This window comes from Balaenoptera musculus, chromosome 12 (genome assembly GCF_009873245.2).
Source record: "Balaenoptera musculus isolate JJ_BM4_2016_0621 chromosome 12, mBalMus1.pri.v3, whole genome shotgun sequence".
NCBI lineage: Eukaryota > Metazoa > Chordata > Mammalia > Artiodactyla > Balaenopteridae > Balaenoptera > Balaenoptera musculus.
In genome coordinates, this window is record NC_045796.1 from 52,015,075 (window position 1) to 52,033,974 (window position 18,900).

The window sequence follows — 18,900 nt, forward strand, 5'->3', positions numbered from 1 at the left end:
AAATGGTAATAGGAACATACATATCGATAATTACCTTAAACATGAATGGATTAAATGCTCCAACCAAAAGACAGGCTTGCTGAATAGATACAAAAACAAGAGCCCTATATATGCTGTCTGCAAGAGATCAACTTCAGACCTCGGGACACATACAGACTGAAAGTGAGGGGATGGAAAAAGATATTCCATGCAAATGGAAATCAAAAGAAAGCTGGAGTAGCTATACTCATATCAGATAAAATAGACTTTAAAACAAAGAATATTACAAGAGACAAGGAAGGACACTACATAATGATCAAGGAATCAATCCAAGAAGAAGATATAACAATTATAAATATATATGCACCCAACATAGGAGCACCTCAATACATAAGGCAACTGCTAACAGCTATAAAAGAGGAAATCGACAGTAACACAATAATAGTGGGGGACTTTAACATCTCACTTACACCAATGGACAGATCATCCAAACAGAAAATTAATAAGGAAACACAAGCTTTAAATGACACAGTAGACCAGATAGATTTAATTGATATTTATAGGACATTCCATCCAAAAACAGCAGACTACACTTTCTTCTCAAGTGCGCATGGAACATTCTCCAGGATAGATCACATCTTGGGTCACAAATCAAGCCTCAGTAAATTTAAGAAAATTGAAATCATATCAAGCATCTTTTCTGACCACAACGCTATGAGACTAGATATCAATTACAGGGGAGAAAACGTAAAAAACACATGGAGGCTAAACAATACGTTACTAAATAACCAAGAGATCACTGAAGAAATCAAAAAATACCTAGAGACAAATGACAACGAAAACACGATGATCCAAAACCTGCGGAATGCAGCAAAAGCAGTTCTAAGAGGGAAGTTTATAGCAATACAAGCTTACCTCAAGAAACAAGAAAATTCTCAAATAAACAATCTACCTTTACACCTAAAGGAACTAAAGAAAGAAGAACAAACAAAACCCAAAGTTAGCAGAAGGAAAGAAATCATAAAGATCAGAGCAGAAATAAATGAAATAGAAACAAAGAAAACAATAGCAAAGATCAATAAAACTAAAAGCTGGTTCTTTGAGAAGATAAACATTAGCCAGACTCATCAAGAAAAAGAGGGAGAGGACTCAAATCAATAAAATTAGAAATGAAAAAGGAGAAGTTACAACAGACATGACAGAAATACAAAGCATCATAAGAGACTACTACAAGCAACTCTATGCCAATAAAATGGACAACCTGGAAGAAATGGACAAATTCTTAGAAAGGTATAACCTTCCAAGACTGAACCAGGAAGAAACAGAAAATATGAACAGACCAATCACAAGTAATGAAATTGAAACTGTGATGAAAAATCTTCCAATGAACAAAAGTCCAGGACCAGATGGCTTCACAGGTGAATTCTATTAAACATTTAGAGAAGAGCTAACACTCATCCTTCTCAAACTCTCCCAAAAAATTGCAGAGGAAGGAACACTCCCAAACTCATTCTATGAGGCCACCATCACCCTGATACCAAAACCAGACAAAGATACTACAAAAAAAGAAAATTACAGACAATATCACTGATGAATACAGATGCAAAAATCCTCAACAAAACACTAGCAAACAGAATCCAACAACACATTAAAAGGATCATACACCATGTTCAAGTGGGATTTATCCCAGGGATGCAAGGATTCTTCAATATACGCAAATCAATCAATGTGATACACCATATTAACAAATTGAAGAATAAAAACCATATGAAAGAAAAAATTTAACTGTGACAAATACCTGATAACTGTGGCAAAAGGAGAAGGTCCTGAGTCGTGTATAAGTTTATTTTGCTTTAAAAAGTTGACACAATACAAGTAACATATAGAAATAGTGCTTTGTTCACATCACTTGTTTCCCTGTTTCAATAAAACTTCTGTTTCTAAATGGAAAAAAACATTTAACTGTGTCGATTCAACTTTGTTTAGAGATATTTTGGTTAAAAGACTCATAATAAGAAACCAAGAGAAATGGCCTTCACTGATTCAACACTGACTTTTGTTGTTAAAGTCCACATAACTGCTAACTTGGTGCTATTTTTAGAACTAAATGAGGCCCTTCTCTTTCTGCAGTACACCGGTGTACTTAGTATACCTTCAGAGTAGCAGAGGAACATCTCTTTTCCATAAGCCTTTCTTTTGAAGACCTTTGTAGTTCTACAATACAAAGTGCGAGTGCCAGGCCGTCTGAATATGATTGAAGGGAGAAAGAAATAAAAATTCCTCCTCCCCACATGGTTCAGTATAACACCATTCCTGGTAAAAATTCTCCTTTCTCCTCTATCATAAATCGAGACCACTGTTAGCTATGAGTATCGAGTTGCTAGAGGAGACCTACATGCCTCATTTGCGATACAGGCATCCTGGCCACATCATCTTTCCACTAACCCAGGTTTTTAAGCACAGAAGAACAGGAGATAACTCACTACCAATTTAAATGCATAATTTCAGAGAATCTTAAAACTGGAAGAAACTCTAAAATTCAACTAGGGCAATTTCCTCACTTCATTACAAATACACTGTGAGGCTTAGATGAGATGTATGAATCACTCAGGGCCTGCCTCAGGGTAGGCATATAACAAATGTTAGTCTGCTACTCCTGAAAGTTCTCTGGGCCTTTATTCTAGGCAATGAGACAGGAGTTTCTGCACTCAGCCCCAGAAATATTTTTTCAAAAGCTTTGGGTGTGATGTCATTTTTAAGCTTATATTCAGTCCTTGTGGATTTTTCTATTTTCATTCCAATAATCAATTGCTCTTATGGTAAGCATCTTAGAAAAACCAACTATTACATTTCATAACTACTAAAAAGAGCAGTCAAATAAAGAGAAAGTAATTCTTAACCTAGAGTATCTTCTATTATTATTATTATTGTTATTGTTATATTATTATTTATTACTACTATTATAACACTGGGCATGACATAGGATACAGAATAAGCATAAGACATGGTGTTTGCTTTGATGTGTTGTTCTCATAAGAAATAAAGATCAGGAAATAATGTACTACCAATTTAAACGCACAATTTTGAATCCTAAAACTAGAATAAACTTTAAAATTTCAACTGGGAAAAAGAAATTTCAACTAGGGCAATTCTCTTCCTTCATCACAGATAAGTGGTGAAGCTTAAATGAGATGTGTGAATCACCTGTTTTTTTTTAATAACACTTTTAAAAAACAGTCTAACATCTTTAAAGACATTATTTTGTAATAATTATATTATCTCCATCGTGGTGTAGGGGAAATGTGAATCCGTTGACTAGAAAATAGGGGTAGGCAAACTTCCTATAGAAGGCAGAATAGTAAATATTTTAGGCTTTGCAAGCCATATACGGTGTCCGTTACATTTTCTTTTTCTTTTTTTTTTTAATAGTAATCTTTTATTTATTTATTTATTTTTATAATTATTTTTGGCTGTGTTGGGTCTTCGTTTCTGTGCGAGGGCTTTCCCCAGTTGCAGCAAGCGGGGGCCACCCTTCATCGTGGTGCGCGGGCCTCTTCACTATCGCGGCCTCTCCTGTTGCGGAGCAGAGGCTCCAGACGCGCAGGCTCAGTAGTTGTGGCTCACGGGCCCAGCCGCTCCGCGGCATGCGGGATCCTCCCAGACCAGGGCCTGAACCCGTGTCCCCTGCACTAGCAGGCAGACTCTCAACCACTGCGCCACCAGGGAAGCCCCTCTTTTTCTTTTTTTTAATGACCTTTTACAAATATAAAAATCTTCCTCTTCTCACTGGCCATACAAAAGCAGATGGGCCAGATTTGCCCTGTGCAAGCTGTGGTTTGCTGACCCCTGGACTAGATAATAAAATTAAAGCCATAAGAGATAATGTATTAAATCAATTTATAAAACTGATAAAATCAGGAACAGAATTTAAATACTCATACTTCATTCAGTATACCATTCTACATCTATGAAACATCTCTACCTTACCTGAAATTCATCGAAACATAAGAGACATGCTTCTTCACTGATTTCTTCAGCTATAGGAGCTATTGGATCGTATGATTTAGCCATAAATCCTGGTTTCCTTTTTGGCAAACTCTGTTTAAGGCGGTGTATTCCTTAAATGGATGAAATTAAACACAAATCAAATATTGTATTAACAGTACATTTTAGATAACTAAAACATATTTTTAAAATCTCTAAATGAAACACAGTGTGAACATAAAAATGAAGTTTAAATTTCACATACAAACAAATATGATTATTGAGGTTGGTTGCAGTTTCTCTACCTCAAAATAAGTTGTTCACGTATTACTATATTCCCATGGTTGTAATGACACTTTGTGGTCATTCCATCTCCACTCTTCAATCACTTCAGAGATGACAAAGCGATAGAATAGATGATTAGATTGTGACTGATGGATCAACACACGGATCTTAGCCCTGAGGATTTCAGAGATGCAGGCAAAGGAGGTGATCCTGCCCTCTATGTCTAGCATATCTAATCAGGATGTTCCCTTGTTACCAGCCAGTCCCACTTCGTTCACTATATGTTACTAAATGCTGAAAGTATTCTAAGAAAAGTACAATATTCCTGCCCGGAGAAGGTTACAGTATAGCTAGTAAACAAATAATGCAAAGATGAAATAACATAACCCTGACAAAGAAATAAAGCATACATACAAGAACAAACTGAATGCTTACATGCTAAGGTGACACAGAGGAAAAGGCCTAATCAAGAATAACTTTGTGAAACAGGTGAGGCTTAAACATTTCTGATTGATCCTTAGTAGAAAGAGAAAATGCCTGACCTTCATAGAGTAACCTCTGTTCTCTGATTTGGAAGTAATGAATTTGTCTCTAGGGCCAACTCTGGACACATTACTAATTGCTTCAATATAGCACAAAACAAATGAAACCAAATAAAATCTTACTTTTAGCAAAAATCTAATTTTTTAAAAGATTAAGAACTTTAAGATGAGAAAAATTATTTTGTAGTGTTTGTCCATTTAAAAATCACTTCTTTCAGATCATTAACTTACTTTTGTGAACATCTAGCATGAAACCATGAAAATGAACCCGTTTTTTCCTCTTCATTTCCACATAAGCATAAAACATGTCCATCACCATTGTTTTCCCTGTACCTTAAAAAAAAAAAACAACTATTAAACAGTATGTACTGATTGCTCTAATGATTGTTCATTAGCTTTGGGATAATGAAACCACACTCTGCTACTGGAAAGCTTAAGACTATGTTAACTTTTTTTAAAGCAGTGTTTATTTCTTATGCTAAAGTACCTAAAAATAAAATATTGATATTATTCTTTTCTGTTAAAATCCTGTTTTTAGGAAATACAACATTTAGTTAGCACTCCAGGGACTATTTCCTCCAGAGAACTATGCTTTTAAACTGGCAAGATTTACAGATTATTCATTCTTCAGTTTCTCTTCCAAAAGGCACAGTATAAATAAAATAACTTTAATTAAGTAATTGTTTATTGGGCCATTACAAAGGATGAGGAACTGTCTTAGGCACTATAGGAAAATTTACCAGTGAAAAATAAGAAAATACAGATTAGCACCTAACATAAACACTGAAAATAAATAATAGATGTTAGAGCTGGAGAATTGCCAATTATGACACTTTTTTCAAAAAAAATTTATTTATTTGTTTATTTATTTTTGGCTGCATTGGGTCTTCGTTGCTGAGCGCGGGCTTTCTACAGTTGCGGTGAGCGGGGGCTACTCTTCCTTGCAGTGCACGGGCTTCTCATTGCGGTGGCTTCTCTTGTCGTGGAGCACGGGCTCTAGGTGCGTGGGCTTCAGTAGTTGTGGCACGTGGGCTCAGTAGTTGTGGCACGCGGGCTCAGTAGTTGTGGCTTGCAGGCTCTAGAGCACAGGCTCAGTAGTTGTAGCACATGGGCTTAGTTGCTCCATGGCTTGTGGGATCTTCCCCCACCAGGGCTCAAACCTGTGTCACCTGCACTGGCAGGGGGATTCTTAACCACTACGCCACCAGGGAAGTCCTATAACACTTTTTTAAAAAGCTGAGAATACTGGCTTTCAAAATGAGGCTTACTTAAAGAAATTCAGATACAGTTAACCCTTATAATTAAATTATCTAATTTTCAGCACTCAAACTGTTAATCCCTACGATCACATTAGTAATCAAATCATCAACAGCCTGAGCATTTCACAAGGCATGCACAGGAAGCCTATTCCCTCACAGAAAGCCCAGAGCTCTGGGGACACTGACAGTGGTCAAGTTTGGTTCACACCCAGCATTACCCAGCAGGCAGGCCAGGGGATGCTGCTCTTGCCTCTCATCCTCACTGCTTCCTCCACCACCACCTTACCAAAGCGTCCAGGCTCTCCTTGCAGGAGCTGCAATTATTACTATTATTATTATTTTTAATCAGTCATCAATTTTATAGACATCAGCGTATACATGTCAATCCCAATCGCCCAATTCAGCACACCAACATACCCACCCCACCGCAGTTTTCCCCCCTTGGTGTCCATACGCTTGTTCTCTACATCTGTGTCTCAACTTCTGCCCTGCAAACGGGTTCATCTGTACCATTTTTCTAGGTTCCACATACGTGCGTTAATATACGATATTTGTTTTTCTCTTTCTGACTTACTTCACTCTGTATGACAGTCTCTAGATCCATCCACATCTCAACAAATGACTCAATTTCGTTTCTTTTTATGGCTGAGTAATATTCCATAGTACATATATACCACAACTTCTTTATCCATTCGTCTGTCGATGGGCATTTAGGTTGCTTCCATGACCTGGCTATTGTAAATAGTGCTGCAATGAACATTGGGGTGCATGTGTCCTTTTGAATTATGGTTTTCTCTGGGTATATGCCCAGTAGTGGGATTGCTGGATCATATGGTAATTCTATTTTTAGTTTTTTAAGGAACCTCCATACTGTTCTCCATAGTGGCTGTATCAATTTACATTCCCACCAACAGTGCAAGAGGGTTCCCTTTTCTCCACACCCTCTCCAGCATTTGTTGTTTGTAGATTTTCTGATGATGCCCATTCTAACTGGTGTGAGGTGATACCTCATTGTAGTGTTGATTTGCATTTCTCTAATAATTAGTGATGCTGAGCATCTTTTCATGTGCTTCTTGGCCATCTGTATGTCTTCTTTGGAGAAATGTCTATTTAGGTCTTCTGCCCATTTTTGGATTGGGTTGTTTGTTTCTTTAATATTGAGCTGAATGAGCTGTTTATATATTTCGGAGATTAATCCTTTGTCCGTTGATTCGTTTGCAAGTATTTTCTCCCATTCTGAGGGTTGTCTTTTCGTCTTGTTTATGGTTTCCTTTGCTGTGCAAAAGCTTTTAAGTTTCATTAGGTCCCATTTGTTTATTTTTGTTTTTATTTCCATTACTCTAGGAGGTGGATCAAAAAGGATCTTGCTGTGATTTATGTCATAGAGTGTTCTGCCTATGTTTTCCTCTAAGAGTTTTATAGTGTCTGGCCTTACATTTAGGTCTTTAATCCACTTTTAGTTTATTTCTGTGTATGGTGTTAGGGAGTTTTCTAATTTCATTCTTTTACATGTAGCTGTCCAGTTTTCCCAGCACCACTTATTGAAGAGGCTGTCTTTTCTCCATTGTATATTCTTGCCTCCTTTATCAAATATAAAGTGACCATAGGTGCGTGGGTTTATCTCTGGGCTTCCTATCCTGTTCCATTGATCTATATTTCTGTTTTTGTGCCAATACCATATTGTCTTGATTACTGTAGCGTTGTAGTATAGTCTGAAGTCAGGGAGCCTGATTCCTCCAGCTCCGTTTTTCTTTCTCAAGATTGCTTTGGCTATTCGGGGTCTTTTGTGTTTCCATACAAATTGTGAAATTTTTTGTTCTAGTTCTGTGAAAAATGCCATTGGTAGTTTGGTAGGGATTGCATTGAATCTGTAGATTGCTCTGGGTAGTATAGTCATTTTCACAATGTTGATTCTTCCAATCCAAGAACATGGTATATCTCTCCATCTGTTTGTATCATCTTTAATTTCTTTCATCAGTGTCTTATAGTTTTCTGCATACAGGTCTTTTGTCTCCTTAGGTAGGTTTATTCCTAGGTATTTTATTCTTTTCGTTGCAGTGGTAAATGGGAGTGTTTCCTTAATTTCTCTTTCAGATTTTTCATCATTAGTGTATAGGAATGCAAGAGATTTCTGTGCATTAATTTTGTATCCTGCTACTTTACCAAATTCACTGATTAGCTCTAGTAGTTTTCTGATGGTATCTTTAGGATTGTCTATGTATAGTATCATGTCATCTGCAAACAGTGACAGTTTTACATTTTCGTTTCTGATTTGAATTTCTTTTATTTCTTTTTCTTCTTTGATTGCTGTGGCTAAAACTTCCAAAACTATTTTGAATAATAGTGGTGAGAGTGGGCAACCTTGTCTTGTTCCTGATCTTAGTGGAAATGGTTTCAGTTTTCACCATTGAGACCGATGTTGGCTGTGGGTTTGACATATATGGCCTTTATTATGTTGAGATAAGTTCCCTCTTTGCCCACTTTCTTGAGGGTTTTTATCATAATTGGATGTTGAATTTTGTCGAAAGCTTTTTCTGCATCTATTGAGATGATCATATGGTTTTTCTCCTTCAATTTGTTAAGAATGGTTTATCACATTGATTGATTTGTGTATATTGAAGAATCCTTGCATTCCTGGGATAAACCCCACTTGATCATGGTGTATGATCCTTTTAATGTGCTGTTAGATTCTGTTTGCTAGTATTTTGTTGAGGATTTTTGCATCTATGTTCATCAGTGATATTGGCCTGTAGTTTTCTTTTCTTATGACGTCTTTGTCTGGTTTTGGTATCAGGGTGATGGTGGCCTCATAGAATGAGTTTGGGAGTGTTCCTCCCTCTGCTATATTTTGGAAGAGTTTGAGAGGATAGGTGTTAGCTCTTCTCTAAATGTTTAATGGAATTTGCCTGTGATGCCATCTGGTCCTGGGCTTTTGTTTGTTGGAAGATTTTTCATCACAGTTTCAATTTCAGTGCTTGTGATTGGTCTGCTTATATTTTCTATTACTTCCTGGTTCACTCTCAGAAGGTTGTGCTTTTCTAAGAATTTGTCCATTTCTTCCAGGTTGTCCATTTTATTGGCATATAGTTGCTTGTAGTAATCTCTCATGATCTTTTGCATTTCTGCAGTGTCAGTTGTTACTTCTCCTTTTTCATTTCTAATTCTGTTGATTTGAGTCTTTTCCCTTTTATTCTTGTTGAGTCTGGCTAATGGTTTATCAATTTTGTTTATCTTCTCAAAGAACCAGCTTTTACTTTTATTGATCTTTGCTATTGTTTTCTTTGTTTCTATTTCATTTATTTCTGCTCTGATCTTTATGATTTCTTTCCTTCTGCTAACGTTGGGTTTTGTTTGTTCTTCTTTCTCTAGTTCCTTTAGGTGTAAGGTTAGATTGTTTACTTGAGATTTTTCTTGTTTCTTGAGGTAGGCTTGTATAGCTATAAACTTCCCTCTTAGAACTGCTTTTGCTGAATCCCATAGGTTTTGGATCGTCGTGTTTTCATTATCATTTGTCTCTAGGTATTTTTTGATTTCCTCTTTGATTTCTCCAGTGATCTCTTGGTTATTTAGTAACGTATTGTTTAGCCTCTATGCGTTTGTGCTTTTCACGTTTTTTTCCTTGTAATTCATTTCTAATCTCATAGCATTGTGGTCAGAAAAGATGCTTGATATGATTTCAATTTTCTTAAATTTACTGACGCTTGATTTGTGACCCAAGATGTGATCTATCCTGGAGAATGGTCTGTGTGCACTTGAGAAGAAAGTGTAATCTGCTGTTTTTGGATGGAATGTCCTATAAATATCAATTGAATCTATCTGGTCTACTGTGTCATTTAAAGCTTGTGTTTCCTTATTTATTTTCATTTTGGATGATCTGTCCATTGGTGTAAGTGAGATGTTAAAGTCCCCCACTATTATTGTGCTACTGTCGATTTCCTCTTTTATAGCTGTTAGCAGTTGCCTTATGTATTGAGGTGCTCCTATGTTGGGTGCATATATATTTATAATTGTTATATCTTCTTCTTGGATTGATTCCTTGATCATTATGTAGTGCCCTTCCTTGTCTCTTGTAACATTCTTTATTTTAAAGTCTATTTTATCTGATATGAGTATAGCTACTCCAGCTTTCTTTTGATTTCCATTTGCATGGAATATCTTTTTCCATCCCCTCACTTTCAGTCTGTATGTGTCCCTAGGTCTGAAGTGGGTCTCTTGTAGACAGCATATATATGGGTCTTGTTTTTTTTTTTTTTTTTTTTTTTTTTTTAAGATTTTTAATTATTTATTTATTTATTTATTTATGGCTGTGTTGGATCTTCGTTTCTGTGCGAGGGCTATCTCTAGTTGTGGCAAGCGGGGGCCACTCTTCATCGCGGTGCGCGGGCCTCTCGCTATCGCGGCCTCTCTTGCTGCGGAGCACAGGCTCCAGACGCGCAGGCTCAGTAATTGTGGCTCACGGGCCTAGTTGCTCCGCGGCATGTGGGATCTTCCCAGACCAGGGCTCGAACCTGTGTCGCCTGCATTGGCAGGCAGATTCTCAACCACTGCGCCACCAGGGAAGCCCTGGGTCTTGTTTTTGTATCCATTCAGCAAGCCTGTGTCTTTTGGTTGGAGCATTTAATCCATTCACGTTTAAGGTAATTATTGATATGTATGTTCCTATGACCATTTTCTTAATTGTTTTGGGTTTGTTTTTGTAGGTCCTTTTCTTCTCTTGAGTTTCCCACTTAGAGAAGTTCCTTTAGTATTTGTTGTAGAGCTGGTTTGCTGGTGCTGAATTCTCTTAGCTTTTGCTTGTCTGTAAAGCTTTTGATTTCTCCATCAAATCTAAATGAGATCCTTGCCGGGTAGAGTAATCTTGGTTGTAGGTTCTTCCCTTTCATCACTTTAAGTATATCATGCCACTCCCTTCTGGCTTGTAGAGTTTCTGCTGAGAAATCAGCTGTTAACCTTATGGGAGTTCCCTTGTATGTTATTTGTCGTTTTTCCCTTGCTGCTTTCAATAATTTTTCTTTGTCTTTAATTTTTGCCACTTTGATTACCATGTGTCTCGGCGTGTTTCTCCTTGGGTTTATCCTGTATGGGACTCTCTGCGCTTCCTGGACTTGGGTGGCTATTTCCTTTCCCACGTTAGGCAAGTTTTCGACTATAATCTCTTCAAATATTTTCTCTGTTCCTTTCTCTCTCTCTTCTCCTTCTGGGACACCTATAATGCGAATGTTGTTGTGTTTAATGTTGTCCCAGAGGTCTCTTAGGCTGTCTTCATTTCTTTTCATTCTTTTTTCTTTATTCTGTTCTGCAGCAGTGAATTCCATCATTCTGTCTTCCAGGTCACTTATCCGTTCTTCTGCCTCAGTTATTCTGCTATTGATTCCTTCTAGTGTAGTTTTCATTTCAGTTATTGTATTGTTCATCTCGGTTTGTTTGTTCTTTAATTCTTCTAGGTCTTTGTTAAACATTTCTTGCATCTTCTCGATCTTTGCCTCCATTCTTATTCCAAGGTCCTGGATCATCTTCACTATCATTAGTCTGAATTCTTTTTCTGGAAGGTTGCCTATGTCCACTTCATTTAGTTGTTTTTCTGGGGTTTTATCTTGTTCCTTCATCTGGTATATAGCCCTCTGCCTTTTCATCTTGTCTATCTTTCTGTGAATGTGGTTTTTGTTCCACAGGCTACAGGATTGTAGTTTTTCTTGCTTCTGTTGTCTGCCCTCTGGTGGTTGAGGCTATCTAAGAGGCTTGATGGGAGGCTCTGGTGGTGGGTAGAGCTGATTGTTGCTGTCAGGAGCTGCAATTATTATACTAACTTCAAAGGCAGCTCAGGAAGCAAGATTTGAGTCTTAAATCTGTTGAGCTTTCCTCCATTCCATAAGATGACTTTGGGCCATGCCATTTGAATTGTCAGAAAGTTTTCTGTATATGAAAATACAATTCACAGGACCTCCCTGGTGGCTAAGACTCCGCGCTCTCAATGCTAGGGGCCCGGGTTTGATCCCTGGTCAGGGAATTAGATCCCGCATGCAGGCTGCAATGCAGACCCAGCGCAGCCAAATAAATAAATAAATAAATAAAATTTTCAAAAAAGAAAATACAATTCACCAGACAGATTTTTAATGAGAAGACCATTTAGATTGAAAAGTAATTTTTTGCAAAAATATTCAGTACAAGTCTCTTGACACAGTGAGTGGCAGCAAATTTTATATCATTACATTTACACAAAGAAGTAAATTAATAAAGTTTCAAATTCTGCTGCATGAAGCATAGTATACTTATAGATCCAGAAAAGAAGTCATGAATTATCTAACAAAAAATGTGAACAATATATATTTGAACATAATCATCGTGCTCTTCTTCAAAAACATGCTTAAAATGTAACAAAACCATCATATAAAAAGTTTCTGAAAATAAAAGCAAAAAGAAGAAATCATAATGGAAAAAACTGATAGACTAGAATATGTAAAATTCAAACTTCTGAATATCAAAATCACCATAAATAAAATATTCTTATTTATTTAATCAACATATTTTCATTGAATACCTACCATGTGTGAGGCCCTATTCTAGGTGCTTATTAGGAAATGGCAGTGAACAAAACTAACAAAAATCCCTGTCCTCATGGAACTTGGCAGTTTAACATTATATATCTTTATATCTTTTCCTCATACACTGTTGGTGGGAATGTAAATTGGTGCAGCCGCTATGGAAAACAGTATGGAGACTCTTTAAAAAACTAAAAATAGAACTACCACATGATCCAGCAATTCCACTCTTGGGTATATATCTGGAAACAATGAAAACACCAACTTGAAAAGATACATGCATCCCACTGTTCACAGCAGCACTATTTACAATAGCCAAGACATGGAAGCAACCCAAGTGCCCATCAACAGACAACTGGATTAAGAAGATGAGCCCTATGTCACTCCAACTTTTAGCTTGGAGGCACCTTCCAGATTGCTGCACAGAGAAGGTGAATCCAAGTAAAACACCCAGGTCTGAGTGAGTTGAATTAAGAGAGATCAGGATTATGGGAGTCTAAAACGTAGGTGAAATTTGCAAGGCAAAGTGCCAGAGAGGAGGAAGCTATATAATGAAAGAGCTCCAGAAACCAACAGGTGGACACTCTTGAGTCTTTGGCTGAATAATAGCTGCTCATGCGTAGGGTGATACTTCATGATGTGAGGCAAGGGAAGCTGTGTTATGAACCACTAGGAAACTGTGTGATAAACAATTTCCAGAGATATTGATACATACAACAACTTGAATGACTCTCCAATGAATTACACTGAGTGGAAAAAAAAAACCAAAGCCAATCTTAAAAAGTTACATACTTTTTCATTTATATAACATTTTTTAAAATTGATTTGTCTCCATTTAATCTTTTTTTTTAATTAATTTATTTATTTGTTTTTGTTTTTGGTTGTGTTGGGTCTTCGTTGTGGTGCACGGCTTCTCATTGCGGTGGCTTCTCTTGTTGTGGAGCACGGGCTCTAGGCTCGCAGGCTCAGTAGTTATGGCTCGCGGGCTCTAGAGCGCAGGCTCAGTAGTTGCGGTGCACGGGCTTAGCTGCCCCGCGGCATGTGGGATCTTCCCGGACCAGGGCTCGAACCCGTGTCCCCTGCATTGGCAGGTGGACTCTTAACCACTGCGCCACCAGGGAAGCCCTATATAACGTTTTTGAAATGACAGAATTTTAGAAATGGAGAACAGATTAGTGACTGCCAGGATGTAGAAATGGAGTGTGGATATGTATGGTTATAAAATTATGGGCAATACAAGGGATTCTTGTGGTGATACAGTTGTTCAGTATCTTGACTGTGGTGGTGGATACATGAACCTACAGAGGTGATAAAGTGTATAGAACTAAATACACACATAAATGAGTACAGCACAGCTGATGTGAAACTCGTGGATACAGAGTGCTGACTGTATTCCTTGTACTAGGCCATTTTATATAAGGGACCTGAATATCACCAAATTTTGATATCCTTGGGGACCCCTAGAACCAATCCCCTGTGGATACCAAGGGATGACTATACAAGTAAAATTGGAGAAATCTGAACAAGATTGGTGAATTGTATCAATGTCAATATCCTGGTTGTGATATTTTTACTATAGTTTTGCAAAATGTTGCCTTAGAGGGGAAATGAGTGTATACAGATCTCTCTGAATTACTTCTTATAACTGTATGTGAATCTATAATTATCTCAATGAAATTTTCAATTAAAAAAAAACTTCAAATGAATCAAACTGGCATGCAAGTAACTTATTTAACTCCCTGTCAAAATAAAATTCAACATATAAAAATTATATAATCCTCACAACGTTTGAAAAATATTTTGACAAAATTCAACACACATACATGATAAAAACTCTCAGCAGGGCTTCCCTGGTGGCGCAGTGGTTGAGAGTCTGCCTGCCAATGCAGGGGACACCAGTTCGAGCCCTGGTCTGGGAAGATCCCACATGCCGCGGAGCAACTGGGCCCGTGAGCCACAACTACTGAGCCTGCGCATCTGGAGCCTGTGCTCCACAACAAGAGAGGCCGCGATAGTGAGAGGCCCGCGCACCGCGATGAAGAGTGGCCCTCGCTTGCCGCAACTGGAGGAAGCCCTTGCACAGAAAGGAAGACCCAACACAGCCAAATAATAAATAAATAAATAAAATAAATAAATAATAATTAAAGGTGCTAATAATTAAAAAAAAAATTTGCAGGATGCCATTAAAGCAGGTTTAAAAAAAAAAAAAAAAAAACTCTCAGCAAACTAGGAAAAGAAGCAGACTTCCTCGACCTCATAAAGGACAAATACCAAAAAACCTACACTGAAAAGATGCTCAATATCACCAATTATTTGAAAATTGCAAAACAAAACTACAGTGAGATACCACTTCACATCCATTATTATGAAAACAACAAACAAACAGAAAAATAATGTATTGATAAGGGTGTGGAAAAATGGAGACCCTTATATATTACTGGTGGGAATGTAAAATTGTGCAGCTGCTATGGAAAACAGTGTGGCAGTTCCTCAAAAAATTAAATACAGAATGACCATATGATCCAGCAATTCCACTTCTGGATATACACAAAAGAACTGAAAGCTGGGATTCAAACAAATATTTGTTCATCAATGTTTATAGCAGCATTATTCACAGAAGTCAGAAGATGGAAACAACCCAAACATCCATCGACAGATGAATGGATAAACAAAATTGGTATATACAATATAATGCAATATTATTCAGCCTTAAAAAAGAATGAAAAAAAAAAAGAAAAAAAAGAATGAAATTCTGACATATGCTACAACGTGGATGAATCTTGAAGATACTATGCTAGGTGAAATAAGCCAGAAACAAAAGGATAAATATTATATGATCCCACTTACATGAGGTCCCTAGAGTCATCAAATTCATAGAGACAGAAGTAGAACAGTGGTTGCCAGGGACTGGGAAGGAGGGGGTTATAGAATGGGTGTTATTGTTTAATAGGTACAGAGTTTCAGTTTGGGAAGATAAAAATGTTCTGGAGATGAATAGTGGTGATGTTTGCATAACAATGTCAATGTACTTAATGCCACTGAACTGTACAGTTAAAATGATAAATTTTATATTGTATATATGTTGCCACAATAAAAGAAACTAATACATTAAACACACACACACACACACCCTACAGTTAACATCATACTTAACTAGGGAAGACTGAACACTTCTCCCCTAAAATTTGACACAAGGCAAGGACATCCACTCTCATGACTTCTATTCAACATTGTACTGCATCCTAGCTAATGCAATGAGGCAAGAAAAAGAACTAGAAGGCATAGAAATTGTAAAGGAAAAAGTTAAATTGTCTTTATTCACAGATATGATTATGTTCACAAAAAATCCTGAAGAAGCTACCAAATAACCAGGAGTTATAAGAGTTAATAATTATAAGAGTTAATAATTGAATTTAGAAAGGTCATCAAAAAAACAATTGATTCTATACACTAGCAGTGATCAACTGGAAATTTAAACGTTAACATACAATACCATTTGCAGTAAAACACCCGGGAATAAATTTATCAAAAAATATGGCAAACCTCTGCACTACAAACTACAAAACCCCACTGAGAGAAATTAAAGAAGATATTTTAGGGACTTCCCTGGTGGCGCAGTGGTTAAGAATCTGCCTGCCAATGCAGGGGACACGGGTTCGAGCCCTGGTCCGGGAAGATCCCACATGCCGCGGAGCAACTAAGCCCGTGTGCCACAACTATTGAGCCTGCGCTCTAGAGCCCGTGAGCCACAACTACTGAAGCCCACATGCCTAGAGCCCGTGCTCCACAACAAGAGAAGCCACCGCAATGAGAAGCCCGCGCACCACAGTGAAGAGTCACCCCCACTCGCCGCAACTAGAGAAAGCCGGCGCGCAGCAACAGAGACCCAACGCAGCCAAAAATAAAGAAATAAAGAAATAAAGAAGATGTTTTAAAATGAAGAAATATACCATGCTCATAGATTGGAATACTCAATATTTTAAGTTATCAATTCTCTGTAGACGTTGCTCTATAGCTTCAACATAATCCCAATCAAAATCCCAGGATTTTTTTTTAAAGAAATGAACAAGCTTATTCTAAAATGAACATGGAAATGCAAAGGCCACAGAATAGCCAAAATAATCTTGAAAAAGACAAAGTTGGAAGACTCACATCACACCACAGAGATGCATCAGCAAAATCCAAGCTGTAGGAAATCCTACAGGACAAAGATGTTTATAAGTATGTATGTATACATATGTGTGTGGTGTGCACACACCCAAGCATATACTACCTCCGGATGTAAAATATAGTACTTACTGTGAGTCATTTTCAAAAATGTTTCAAAGCCATTGCCACAGTTTGTAAGCTTTGGGCGAGCAAAGGCTGTGTCTGCTTTTATTCACTATTACATTTCCAGAAACAACAGACTGCCTGGCACAAGGCAAGTGCTCAACAAGCATTTGTCAAGTGACTGGAAGAATGAGGACAGATGTTGGAAAAAAGTAGGGAAGAAACCAGCACTAAATTTCACCTGCTTCATAATTTTGCTTTGGTCTCTACAGAATCCTAAATAAAACCTTGTAATTTTCTCAGGATAAGATTCTTACTAGGGGAGTCATTTATAAAACCTAAAAATCTTTTAAATTCTAACTTTTAAGCCTATAGTTGGGAAGCCAAAAAATGACTACTCGAGAGCCCCCTCTAGTGGTGCCCTTTTCACAGCTGACCCCCTGCAGAAGGAGCTGGAAGTGGTAATACCTCCACCACTGCCTCCCACCCGAGAAGAATTTTGCTTTCCAACTCCTAACCTTAAAACCAGTCTACCTTTCCACTGGTGAAATTATCAATGTGAAACAGGTAAGGTTAAACCAGGAGACAGCAAAAAAGGGACTGACAAACAAAAATGTACTTTATTCTCTTCTAATGTACGGGAGAAATCATTAACCCTGCCATCACCACTCATTCTGCTAGTCTAGAGCTGAAACCTTGTTGTAAGAAAGCCAGCTGTAGGGTAAGAATGAAGCCACAAAATACTACTACTGCAGCTTTTGACTTTTGCATGAGATATGATAAGCATTTTATTAATGAAAACATTTCAAGATTGAACCATGATGATATCAATGCTCCTGGGGTTCCCGTATTGAGGGTCCATTTGAGTCAATCATCTCAACATACCTATGAAGATAGAGTAGAGTGAAGTGGGCATGACAGAGTCCAAGCCAAGGGCATGAATAAGGAGAGGGAAAGGGATGCTATGAAACAGACATATCTTTTCCACCAAGTCTCTTTAAAATTTAATATCTGTTTCCCAAGTCTAAAAAAGAAAAATAATAAAGAATAAGAGCTTGTAAAGGCATTCTGAGGCTATTCTCCCAGCCAGCGAGCCCCCCCAAAATGAGAATTTGACCTATCTTTTATTACCTATTTTGTAAGTATTCTAAACTAAACTGAGTATGGCCACCAAAATGTTCATCTCACTTCTTATTTCAGAATTCCTTTCTCTTCCCCTCTCTACATTATGAAGATGTTTCTAGCCAAAGATTGCCACACACCCAGCCTCTGTGAATATCCCGTGTTACACATCTTTTCTAATCCCTTCAAACATTCAGATAAATTATGTTTATTGTACCTCCCTTCAATTCATTAGAATATGGCTGTATTTTCCAAACTAAAAATCCAACAACTTTCATAGTTGTTGTTGTTGTTTTTTTTAAGTCCTTTTGTAGAAGTGGAAACAGTTGTGCCTTACTAATCATCTCCATTTATGGTTAAGTGGTTAAGGTAACAGGAGAAACAAAGATGCTGATTTTAGCAATGACAGAACATGAAAGTGAAGGTATAGGAAGTAAACGTTCTCCAAAGAGGCAAAAAATGAGAGGTGACAACAGAGTGATATCTGCTAGCGGTGCCCAAAGGTGCAGACACATAAAACTGCTCAAGTACCTGGTATAAATTAGATTCTAAATAAGAAGCATACATTGGTCTCAAAAATACCAATTAGCCAATGAACTAAGAAAAAGAATAGTTTGAGCTTCTTTCACATTTTTAAAATCTGCAAGTTTGAAGAACTTGAAGAATCTCTATCATTCGCTTTTTAAATACTAACTAATTCCCTTTTTATTAGATTTGCTAAATCTATAAATGTAAAACAGGCATTTAGAGGCATTAGTAAACAAATCAGAAGAAGAGGGAGGACCCAGAAAAGAACAGTTTGATCTCTAAGGCAGTATAACTACTTATTTAACTTCTATTATTTTTCTTACCCTAAAATTCTTATTAAGATAACGAACCTCTGCCACCACTTCCTCACAATGCAAATTTGTTGATCTC

At 37.4% G+C, this 18,900-nt stretch overlaps 1 protein-coding gene across 2 annotated transcripts in view; it reads right to left on the reverse strand.

Moving 5' to 3' along the window:
* Positions 1 to 18,900, reverse strand: part of AFG1L (AFG1 like ATPase) — a 201,586-nt gene that overhangs the window by 130,994 nt on the left and 51,692 nt on the right. For both annotated transcript variants that reach the window (XM_036872274.1, XM_036872273.1), the window contains exons 4-5: positions 5,022 to 5,123; positions 3,967 to 4,097 (exon numbers count right to left, since the gene is read on the reverse strand). In XM_036872274.1, coding sequence (XP_036728169.1) covers positions 3,967 to 4,097; positions 5,022 to 5,123 — 233 coding nt within the window. The remainder of the gene's footprint in view (positions 1 to 3,966; positions 4,098 to 5,021; positions 5,124 to 18,900) is intronic.